The following is a 12,011-nucleotide window of genomic DNA, read 5'->3' as shown; positions in this document are numbered from 1 at the left end:
AGAACAAGCTCTCCCTTCCCCCAATCAGATCCTTTTTATGAGACCGCACCACAGGCTGCATTGTTCAGGACAAAACCGAGAAATGAGTGTACTCTTGAGTACTGAGGGCTAGAGGATATAGTCTTAAGGTGAAATCCACCACCTTCAGGTAAAAGAGAAACCATGGTGGCATTTCCTTTTCTCAAACCTTCGTAAATGTTATTAACATGCTGGGTATACAGTTAAAAGGGCTTCCCCTCCCCCTAAGAACAAAACAGAAATAGAGACCACGCATCTAATTCCCACTGCAACGAATGGCAGTTTCTTAATTCCCTGATTTTCTGTCAGTATAACGGGAAAGCATTCTATTTCTTCCCCTGCATGACTAAAATCAATTATCAGTGCTAATTATTAAAGTATTTGCGTTATGCTTCATGTCCATTTAACAACTTGCTTATCCCATTTGTTTGGTTACAGGTCCGATTAAAAATACAAAATGTACTATGCAGAAGAGAGCTGCCTCCTTAGGAGGAAGGGAGGGATGGTAAGAAAAGGGAACTGCTTCTCACAGAGAGGAGCAAAGAGCATTATTCCCCTCCTCTTCTTTCCTCCTGCCACATTCAACACCCACAGAGTTACACTGAACTAAGGATAGAAGAATTCTCAGGGAAAAGATGGACTAGTTCTTAGAAGGGGGAATAATTTACTATTCTAGAAAGATGGTTACATGGCTGCAATTTTGTTCTTCATACTACATACATACTACATTGTCCATAAAAGGGTTAATGTTCTCCCTAAAGAACACACACACACACACACACACACACACACACACACACACACACACAAAAGAAATAACACCAAAAACCCAACAATCACTAGATGGTTGGCAAGCTTCTTAACATCTAGAACACTTCCTTCACTGGCGTCTAGGGGTAGAAGGAGGTGACAAAACAGCAGTCCCTCCTCATAGTAACAGCCAGGGGGCCCTTCCCCACCCAAATTCCCTGTTCTACTTGCCAGCCCCCTGATACCATGCATCCTTTCGACTGACAGTGCTTCCCCGTCCCATCAGATCTCAAGGGATTATGGTCATCTCTAAGTCATTCTGGCATGCAGAGAATAAATAACATGCTTCCAGCTACTCACCTGGATTAAAACAAAACAAAAACAAACAAACAAACAAACCTACTTTTCTACATCTTGAAGACTACCTGGCTTCTCATTGTACACAACCAACAACAACAACAAAAACAAAAACAAACAAACAAACAAAAACAACAACCTGTACTTCAGAGAAAAATGCTGTTTGTTCTAGGAACCACTTGACTAATACGACTTTTAGCTACCAGTGGGGTGAGCAGCACTGCATGAAAGGAGAAACAGTGTGTGATCAAGACCTTAGCACACCGCTTTGCTTCACACAGATTTTATCGCTCTCCAGGTTTTTTACAAGGCTCTGGCTGTAATGATAATAAAATCATCCAACGTTTATGGCCGAAACAAGACAAGCAAAATTCTCTCAGGCACTCTACCTGTCTTTGATCTGAATAGCAAACATTCTTTAAGGGTTTCCTGCCTGTGAGGCATGGCCAACCTTTTAAGAGCCCCTTCTAAAACGGCAACACAGGGCTTCCAGCCTGGCCACTCTAGAAGGCAGAATCCACAGTTAAGTAAGCTGCCTTCAGGGTTATTCCTTCCAGAACAGACTCTTCTTCAGTGTCATGTAGACAGAAGTGCAGCGGGCCCTAAGGTACACAGAGATCTAATGAATTCTCAAGTTGGCTTGTTTGCTGGAGACTTAGCCTGAACAAGAAGAAAGACGTAAATTTTTTCTCACAAATTCAAGACCATAAAACCAAGTACTTCAAGGTCTAAAAGAAGCTAGGCATGGTGGTACACATCTGTGACCCTAGGACTTGGGAAGCTAAAGCAAAAGGATGGTAAGTACAAGACCAGGTTGGGCTATATAACAAGACCATGTCTCAGAACAGAATAAAGTGGCTAAAATGAAAGCATATAGTCTATAGACACTCTAAAGCACTTTACAATTTAGAAGGTGAGAGAAAATTTTTCGTTTACCTTATTGATGAGAGTCACTATATCGCCTTCCTTGATTGTCAATTCGTCATCATTCTGCGCCTCATATGGAAATATTACTTTGCAGTAATCCTTGGCTGTAAGAAGAACAAAAAACACAACCTTTAAGGTGCTTCATCTAACCAGCTGACCCAGATGAAGGTGCTCCATGCCACATTAACCTCAAGAAAAAGGTATGTTTGACAGGACATTATGGCAGCACAGAGAATGAGTCACTCTCCAAAACTACCTTAGAGTGCTTATGGTGGGCTCATGCATATTTATTTCTGCATTTTACCCTCACAAATCATAGGTCATGAGTGCCATGGGATGATTTGCTTTTCTCAGGTAGAAAGGCAAAAATGTGTCCTTCCTCCTGAGAAAGCAATTGTGAACTATCTGATATTTTCTGAAGATATATGCATAGGCCAACCTGATTTTTTTTCTCATTACCTTATTGCACATATTACAAAATCAGAAAGAGGGCCTTCTTTTTTCTGTTATAAAGCAAACATGGCAAATAAAATAATAACTAATTCCCTCTTACATTATGTATTAAGAGATAAATACCAATGCATTTGCATGTAAAAAATGTCAACCACAAGCAGCCAACAAATACTACCAAAATATTTTTATTTTATTCTTCTCTCATAGATTACATCCCCTCCCTTCACTCCTCCCAACCTCTCCCCCCACTGCAGATGAACTCCTCCTCTATTTCTCTTCAAATAAAAAAGTAGGCTTCCCAAGGATTTTCACTAAACATGGGCTAACCCTCATATAAAAGCTACATGAGGCAACACAGTAGGAGGAAAAGGGTCTCAAGAGCAGGCAAAAGAGTCAGGGACACCTTCTTACTCTTACTTTTGGGAGTCCTGCAAGAACACCAAGCTGCACAGCCATAAGATATATGTAGAGGACCTAGCTCAGACATATACAGGGTCCATGACAAGTGCCAAAATGTTATTATGCACCTCTGTGTGGGATGAGTGAACTTATTAATGTATATCTCACTGTCTCTTTGTATAAATGTTCATTGATGTGGCTGTTTATAAGGAAGACAATATATAGTCCTCATTGAAGGCAGAAAAAAAACTTTGGGCATTCAAAATCAATTTAAGTATGTACTGAGTTGTATGACTTTTAAGTATATCTGATTTTAAATTAGCTCTATCAAAAAGTACCAAGTAAGAAGATAATGAAAACTTTTGTAATGGATTTGGGAAATAAGACACTTGGCAAACTAAGCTTTCATGACTCAGGACAAAAGTTAGAAAGAAAATCTCAAGGAAATTAGTATTTTCTAGAGCAGACATCTATTATATTCTCCAGCAGAGTCCAAAATCTCATGGCTTTGAACACACTCAAGTCATAACCTACAGCTGTATGCTTAAGTGTCAATTAAATTGTCTGTAGTAAATTTCATACCACTGAAATACATTGTTTTGCATTGGTAAGCATCCAATTAATCAAAAAGAGTGACATCTAAAATAAAGGCAATGAAAATGTCCGTAATACAGATACACTGTGGGCTAAGGTTGATATGGCAAGGGGGATAAGGAAGGAAAGGGAATCACTTAACTTCTATGTAGATCCTCTTATTTTCTGTTCAGTGAAGATAGCAGTTAAAGCCTTTATTCTTAGGTTCTTTGGGATTTCTTAAGATTTTCAGTCATTAGTGTGTGCTGAGAGGCACCTGCTCTAAAACACATTGAGACCATACTCCTAAAGTTAGAGAATCACCAATGTGTGATCTCTAATTAGAAATTGCAAAACTTCCCCAAACCTGACCTGGTTAGATGTTCTAAAGGGATGGAAAAAGTTAAACATGTTTAAATTGCATAATGAGAGTCTTTACCAATTTTCCAATTGACTGTGCTAGTGAAATAAGACTTCCCAACCTCAAACTTCAAACATGAACACATAGTATTATTGAAGAACTGTCCTGCAAAGTGCCAACTTTATGGAAATCATGAAGACATTTTTTTTTGAAAGAATATCAGTTACTCATGACCAACAAAGAAAGAGCACATCATGTTTTTCTCTCACAGTGAAAAAGGTTAATAAAATGTGATCAACCACTGTGGATTAACTTCCCAGCAGCCATTCCTACTTAACTGCATCCTCTTTTGCTCAGGTTTACTTGGTCCTGGAAAGTAATGCTAATCTTCCATCTGGGTAATAACCAGGACCAACTCCGCTTAGCTTCTGAGATCAGGCACGTTCAGGGTTCTATGGCCCTAGACAAATAATGTTATCTTATTCCCATTTGTTGCTGATTTGTTTAGGGGTAAGATATGACCTTCCAGCCCATGAAATCTGAAGAAAGAAATCTGTTAGAGTTGGCACTGCTAGATTTTGTTGCCTACAGATGTAAGGCAAAGAGTCACCTGTCATTGGTTGTTCTGTTTTGTCTGCAGTGCTAGGGATGGAGCATAGTGGCAGGGATATGCTAGCTGAACACTCTACCACTGGGCCCCATCTGCCAGCTACCTTGAGGCTCCTAACACAATTTTATCATTGTCAGGAGTCAAGACAATGTTTGGCATTGTTGTAATCATGTTTGAACAATGCAAGAAAAGCCAAAAACTTGATCCTGAGTACTGAGGGTATTAAGCTACCTTTAAAATTCAGCAGTTCCAGGGGACCTTTTCTCTGAACCTCTTGTTACACAGCTTAGAAGACCAATTGGTTTCTACTGTTTTGTGATCCAGTAGGTATGTATTCACTCAAAACAATGGCATACTAACACAAAGGAACTTGATACAAGTTATCCTCTTAAAAATTTTCTCAGTATAATATGCCTCCTCACCATCACTCTCTACCAAAGTAAAACCGCTTACTATATAATTTCCTTTTTCTTTATCACTCACCTTCCTATTTCAGGGCACAGCCTATAAGTTCCATTGTAATCACCATAATGGAAACATTTCTAAGAAAGAGCTAACTAGCATACCTTTAAATTATTTCACAGGGCCATTTTATTTTATACTTAGAAATTCTCTATAAACTGTAAAGGGCATGTATCTTCTACATTAAAAAAAAACAAGTTTTAATAAGTATAAGTTGAAGTGAGGGGAAATAGAATATAGTATTTTAGAGAGATAAAGAAGAAACAACAATAGGAGGATTAAATGGGGAAAGGGACTGAGAGAGTAGCATAAGGGGAGAAACATGGGAGGAACATCTAACACTAATGAACATTTGAAAAAGCTTAAACTACTGTAAAAGCTTCCTGAATTATACATGAAAGAAATTTAAGTTTTAATGGTGGGGCACAATGCCCCATCCAGACATCTTATGCCACCAAGTAAAACCTCCAGTGCCAGGAAGGGATTACATCTTTTTGAGTCAAAGGGTCCCTGCCATGCCCCCCTCCAAATATCACAGGCTATTGCCAAGGCCATTGGTTGTTCTCCACAACCCAAAGGGATGATCCTACTGATGAGGACAACACTTACTTATCTAATGGAACTGGTGTACAGCTAGAATTTTTACCCTTACTGGCCAGAGTTTATGCTGCTGGAAGGTACTTTGTATTCTAGCAGTGGAGAAAAATAATCATCAACACTGTCTAGCTACAAAACCTGTGACCTAATGACTGAGACTTTCTGCAAGATATACTGATGCAGTTGTGGCAAAAATGTTATGGGAGCAATTAACCCTTGGATTTAAGACCCACTCCATGAGAAGGAACCCACATATGACACTGCTAAAGTGGTCAAGAACACAAGACTAGATAGGTAATAGGCCTTAGGGGAAAACTCTCAGGGATGACCTGATTGTGGAAGCAGCTGCTTGACACAGCTCTGGTTGCTGGAGCACCATTGCCCTATAGAAAACATGTCTGGACTACCAGTCTACAAATGGTGTTGCTTTTTCCTGTATGTCTACCTGCTATTTTATTTCTTACTATGACTCCATCTTTTTCCTCCAATTCAACACTTAGTCAATGCAACTGGTAAGATTTTTAGGAGGACTAGGGGAGAAGGAAATGGCTCAGAAACAACCTCTATTGAGGAAGCATTCCTCCTGGCTGTAAAGGCAGTGAATCCTGAATTATCTGAATAAGAAATTGAATTTATAGAGGCCATTTGTGCTAATTGTTTCCTGAAAAACTTTAGTTGGCTCATGGATATTAAATGATATCAGGAATTGTTTGAATTTCCACGCTCAGCCCCCAGATTGTAGCAGTCGAAAGGAATTAGACCCTAGAGAAGTTACTGGACTCATAATAACTTCCTTTTCTAGACAGACTTGGTCACATGAACATGACTCCTTGGGATAGGATAGGGAGATTATAGGAGCTTTGTATAGTTTATGAGGAAGGGGCTAGAGACCCTCTGGATGATCACTCCTGTTACAAAAGATATTTAGAAAGAGCTCACGAAGAACTTGCTCAGCCACAAACAGCAGCTGAGAATTAAGAATAGTCTAATTTGTTTGGCACTTCTTTGTTCTTATGCCACTTACTGTAACTGCAAGATTTTGCCCAGACGATCTGTGATGTGACGGTTTGTCTGAGAAAAGCACTGAGTTAAAGATTAAATATGCTTGCTTGCCTGCACTGTAATCACCGTACCATGTATGTAGAGGACAGCCACAAATAGCAGCTGAGAATTAAGAATAGTCCAGTTTCTTTAGCAGCTTTTGTTCTTATGCCAGTTATTGTAACCGCAAGATTTTTCCCAGATGACCTAAGATGTGAAGGTTTGTCTGAGAAGAGCACTGAGTTAATGATTAAATATGCTTGCTTGCCTGCACTGTAATCACTGTAGTGTGGGGGTATGTATGCATGTATGTATATATGTGTGTGATTTCTTGGCTGATTGGGTACAATCACTGTATCGTGTAAGTAGAGTAAAGCTTGCTATATTCTGGTTATTCTCGTTTGTGGGTTTTTGAGGAAAAGCCAATATTTTGGGGAAAGACCAAAAGGTTTATGATCATGTAGAAAAAAAAAATGTATAAGGAAATGATTTAACAATAAAAGACTGAGATTGACTCTCTGCTCAGAGAAAAGGGAAAAAAAGAAAGAAGGAGAAAAAGAAAGAACAGGAAAAAAAAAAGAGAGCATGAGCAGACACCAGAGAGCCTGCCTCCTGAGAACAGTCTCTTGAAATGAGTCATCTGTCAGCTTGAACCAGCCCCTGTGTGTGAGGTGATTTTCACTTGTGCCAATTCATTCCTCCTGATCTTGAGACCCACAATTGGCTGAGGCTGGTCCCTGGCAGAAAACCAAATACTATTATTCTTAAATGACTCCTAATGATATACAGATATGCCAATAGATCAATGTCTCACTCAACCCTCATCAAAGTAGCCTTTTCTTGCAGCAGATGTTAAGATGGCCTATTACCACAGAGACCCACAACTAGACAATGTACAGAGAGCAAGAGACTTTGGAAGACTCAGTCTTACATGGGATGTCTTTATCAAACTCCTCCCTTCAAGGCTCAGGGATCTATAAGAATAGAGGCAGAACGATCCTAAGAGCCAAAGGTTACGGATGACTCCAAGGAAATAGTCTCTTACAGACACAACAGGACTGATACATATATGAACTCACAGAGACTGTGGCAGCAAGTATAGGACCTGGACAGGTTCAAGATACACAGGGCCCCAGAGCACTGGGTGCTGGTGGGGAGCAGACTCAGGATCCTACTCCTAACCAAGAAGCAATTTGCAGATGACACCCACTGGCAAAGGGGAAGCCAGTTTTCTCCAATGATATAACACTGGTTATATCAACTGCATTCCAGGGCGGGCCACATGTGCAGAAGTAGTTGGCCGACACAAAATAGACTCCATGATTTCTGTTTTGATTTTAGAGAAAGAACATGAAGTTGAATGGGTAGAAAGATGGGGAGGATATGGGAAGTCTTGGGAGAAGGGAAAGAATATGACCAAACCATATTGTGTGAAAAAAACTTGAAATAAAAGGAAAATGCTCTTGTTTCAACTGTATAATGTGCTGAAATATTTCTACGCTTGTGTGAATCTCATCATAATCTAATTTTAGAGCATTTCTACTGTGTAGCTATGTTGTTTGATGTTAAGAGACATTAGACACAGAACTCTTGAAAGCATTACTTTTAGATTAAGACAAGGGGTAAGTGGTGCTATAGCTACGGCCTATTACTACCTTCCCCAGGGCATGCTGCTGGGGAAGATATGACTTGCCCCTGTGTATGTCCCCAGCACTGACACAGAGGTCTCGCTATTTCTTCATGAACCTTGAGTGACACCTAGGAAGTAGTGGATTCTGGGTCAGAAGTCAGGACACTTGGAACCGGGCTCAGTCCCAGCCAGATTTTGTGGAGAGCATGATCGAAGGCAGCCACGTTGTAGCTCTGGATGAACACAGTGCCATTGGGTATAAAATCAGAAACCAACCAAGGAGGAGAGAGGTTAGTTTAGTTAACTTCAGCAGAACATCTTTAGCACATTTAAATGTATTCCAAATCTCAAAGTTTAAACAACTTGAAAACAGTGCTACTCTGATTAGGGAACTGAGCTATTCTGGCTTCGATTTAGGACCTCAAAAACATATCATGGATGTTTTAAGATAACCTAGTACCATACTGGGTTAGACCTCATTCTTTCCAGCAATGACATTTCAACACATCAGTCATAACTACTTCTAAGCAAATATGGCAAGCCATAGACTCATACTTTATCATGATGTATTTTAAAATAGGAAATTATCCTTACTTATGAAGCATTTTAGCCATTTAATTGAGAAGTATCATAAAATAAGAACACATTTGTTTGAGTTTCAATGGTTTTAAGATACTCATTCAAAAATAAATATATATGCAAATTCACTATTAACTTCAAAAATGTGATAGCAAATTTGCTGTATGCTGTTCCCTATTTCAATGCAAATATTATCTGATCCGCTACCATGCAGAAGATACTACCAACTAGTTCTGAAGCCTGAGCCTATTGATACATAAATCAGGCCAAGTAGGTCTTCCTGTCCTTACATGGAAGTGATAAACTAATGCTCAGAGAAAGGGGGAGGGATGAGAATGACAAAAAGACAAGACAAATGCACACAACAATTGATGGGGGAGGATGCTTCTACTGCGTTTCAGAGAATAGCAAGATTACATGCAGAGAGAGAAAAGGTCAAAGAGCAAGGGACATTTGGTGTGCTTTAAAAGAGAGGATAAACCTAAGTCCTTTTTGGACATGGAAAGATTCTAAGTTTTAACTGAGTAGCACACAGACAAAGAAGAAAAAAACTTAAATTAATTTTTTTGCAGGAAGGTGTTTTCTATCAATTCATTAGTTTGATGGAGTTAGTCTGAAACCAAGTAGGAATGAATATACAGATATACAGAAAGAAAGGCACAATTTATACAGCAATTAAGATGACTTTGTTGTCACTTTTCCTTTGAATGATTAAAATATGTTAATGAATTAGCTAGACTAAGCCTAGATTTCTAACTTTGCTAAAGCTTTTTCTCTTATAGTCTTTAAATAATTTGATAAGAAGCAATGACTCCTTCCTTCCAAAAATGAAACAAAATGAACCATACAAACACAGTTAAAAGGGTAGAGAAAATGTATACAACAGGAGAAGGTTCCTTCCTCTCCCCAGAACATTATTTCAATCTCAAGACTTTGAGAAATTTACAGTTTATTTAAAACAGACCATTAAAGGAGTTGAAGTCACATGTTCATATTCCATGACTCCCCTCATCTGGATTTATAATAGATTAAAAGAAAGAAACTTCCTTAAATCAAACAAACAAGCAAAAAAAAAATCTTTCTGCTTCAAAAAATAAAATAAAAACAGAGCAAACAAAATAAACACGTTATCCACCTGAACACATCCAAATAAGGATATACTTTAAATCCAGAACACTCTCTGGAGCCTGAGCCTATTGATATACACAAGTCAGACCAAGTAGGCCTTCTTGTCCTTACATGGAAGTGGTAAATTAATGCTTAGAGAAAAGGGAAAGGATGAAAATGACAAAAAGACAAGACAAATACATACAACACTTGATGGTGGAGTTTCAACCTATGAAGATTACGAGCCCATGTACCCAGACTCAGAGAGAAAGAAAGCTCTCCAGAGCTTTTGGCAGCAGTGGAAAAATACCAGGTCATACCTGAAACTGGAGTTTCCTTTTCCCTTGAGACATTATAAAAGAAAGACTATCACGAGCTAGGGGCATGCTCTAAGGAGAAAATTCCTGCTGTGTAAGCATGAGGACCCAAATCAGATAACCAATGCTTAATGTGAAAGATGAGGGGAGCCTCATGTACCTACCTGAAAACCAGTGCTAGGTAGAGTAGGGTTAGTAGGTGAGACAGCTGCATCCTGAGGGGTGGGGGGGGAAGCTGTCTTGCCATCCAGTCTAGCTGAAATGGTAAGCTTTAGGTTCAGGGCGACCCTGCCTAGATGTCTGGTTGCCACATGCACACACACAGGCAAGCATATCTTCACCCATGTACACACACACACACACACACACACACACACACACACACACACAGAGAGAGAGAGAGAGAGAGAGAGAGAAAGAGAGAGAGAAAAGAGAGAACCAGAACCAGTTCGGTAATGTTAACTTTCCCTAACATCATAATCAGATATTCTCTCCTTCAATGGATAAGTATTATCTAAGGCACTACTAGTTTGTGGTTTTAAGCAGAACTCTTGAGAACAAAATTATTTACAATTTCAAAGAAATAGGCTTCACATGCCATATCATGTGTAACATCCATTCCTGGGGTCTTAGGCTGTGCCCAATCATTACAATTCTGCAGCAAATGGATGACCTATCACTCCAAGGGAGAGAAATAACAAGTATGTCAGCCAAGAATAAGTTTTATCACCCTACAAGCACTAAAACCTTTTAATTTTTAGAGATTTTTAATACTCTGGGACTTCATTGAGGGGTACTAGTCTCACATGCTCTGAGGACAACAGACTAAGGCAAGTAAGAATAGTATCTGGCTGTCAGGGAGATTACAATCAAGTGGAAGAAATGAAGCATGCAGAAATCTGGTTCTTGACAAGGTGACAGTGGGGAAGGGAATGAGAGCCACAGTCAGCTCAAAGCATGAATGTCAGAAATGAGAAAATAGCCTCCATTGTCAGAGATATAGAACCCTGTTGTTTGGGAGGTAAAATGGCAGTGGAATTTCCACAATGCTCTAAGGACACTGACCAGAGGAACAGGACTGGAGGGTTCACAGCCATTCCCCATGGTCAAAGCTGTGTGCGACATCTGCTCCCACAGCTTCTTAGATCCCTTTCCTGGGATCTGAACCTTCAAGTCTTGGGTAGGAAGAGGACTTTATCTACTAAGAATTCTGATAATTCCCATTATCAGAGAAGCTTAAAACACCCCGGCCCCAGGATAAAGTTTTCATACTTGAGTGGGTATCAGCCTCAGGCACAGGACTTTAATTGATCATTGACCACACCCCCAGAGTTTCTGACTGGGGATAGGTCCTGCAGATTTGCGTTTCTCACAAGGTTTCCAGGCTGTGTTTTTCCTGTTCCTGGTTCTGGAATACACTGTGAGCATCACTGTCTAACGATGTGTATTAGCCAAGATGCGATACTAGGAAGGAGCCTGATAATAGCAGGGACTGCAAGGATGGACCAGGACAGTAGTAGTACTAGGGCTGATTTGCTGCATACTCTGTTTAGAGGAGTCTTCAAGCTCTGAATCATACTTAGAGCAATGAGTGGTAGCAGGAGGGCTCAAATATAAACTAGGTTTACTATAAAGACAATAAATGAGTGTCAATTGTACATCAAGGAGCAGGGCGGTTGTAATAACACCCTAACAGAACTTACTAGAAGCATAGTAGTTCAAAACTGGGGCTCTGCTGTAGTGTGTAAACATGTGCTCCAAAGGCCATGTATTTGTGAACTTAATTACTAACGCAAGGATGTTGGGAGATGATGCCTAATGGAAGGTTTT

At 39.7% G+C, this 12,011-nt stretch overlaps 1 protein-coding gene across 7 annotated transcripts in view; it reads right to left on the bottom strand.

The window, feature by feature from the left end:
• Sh3kbp1 (SH3 domain containing kinase binding protein 1) overlaps nucleotides 1–12,011 on the bottom strand; it is a 361,003-nt gene that overhangs the window by 97,968 nt on the left and 251,024 nt on the right. For all 7 annotated transcript variants that reach the window (XM_055615757.1, XM_055615760.1, XM_055615759.1 and 4 more), the window contains one exon: nucleotides 2,062–2,156. In XM_055615757.1, coding sequence (XP_055471732.1) covers nucleotides 2,062–2,156 — 95 coding nt within the window. The remainder of the gene's footprint in view (nucleotides 1–2,061; nucleotides 2,157–12,011) is intronic.

Source organism: Psammomys obesus, unplaced genomic scaffold (genome assembly GCF_907164565.1).
Source record: "Psammomys obesus unplaced genomic scaffold, mPsaObe1.curated_primary_1811, whole genome shotgun sequence".
In the NCBI taxonomy this organism is placed as follows: domain Eukaryota; kingdom Metazoa; phylum Chordata; class Mammalia; order Rodentia; family Muridae; genus Psammomys; species Psammomys obesus.
The sequence above is the reverse complement of the archived record's forward strand: the minus strand, read 5'-3'. Positions and strand labels throughout refer to the sequence as shown.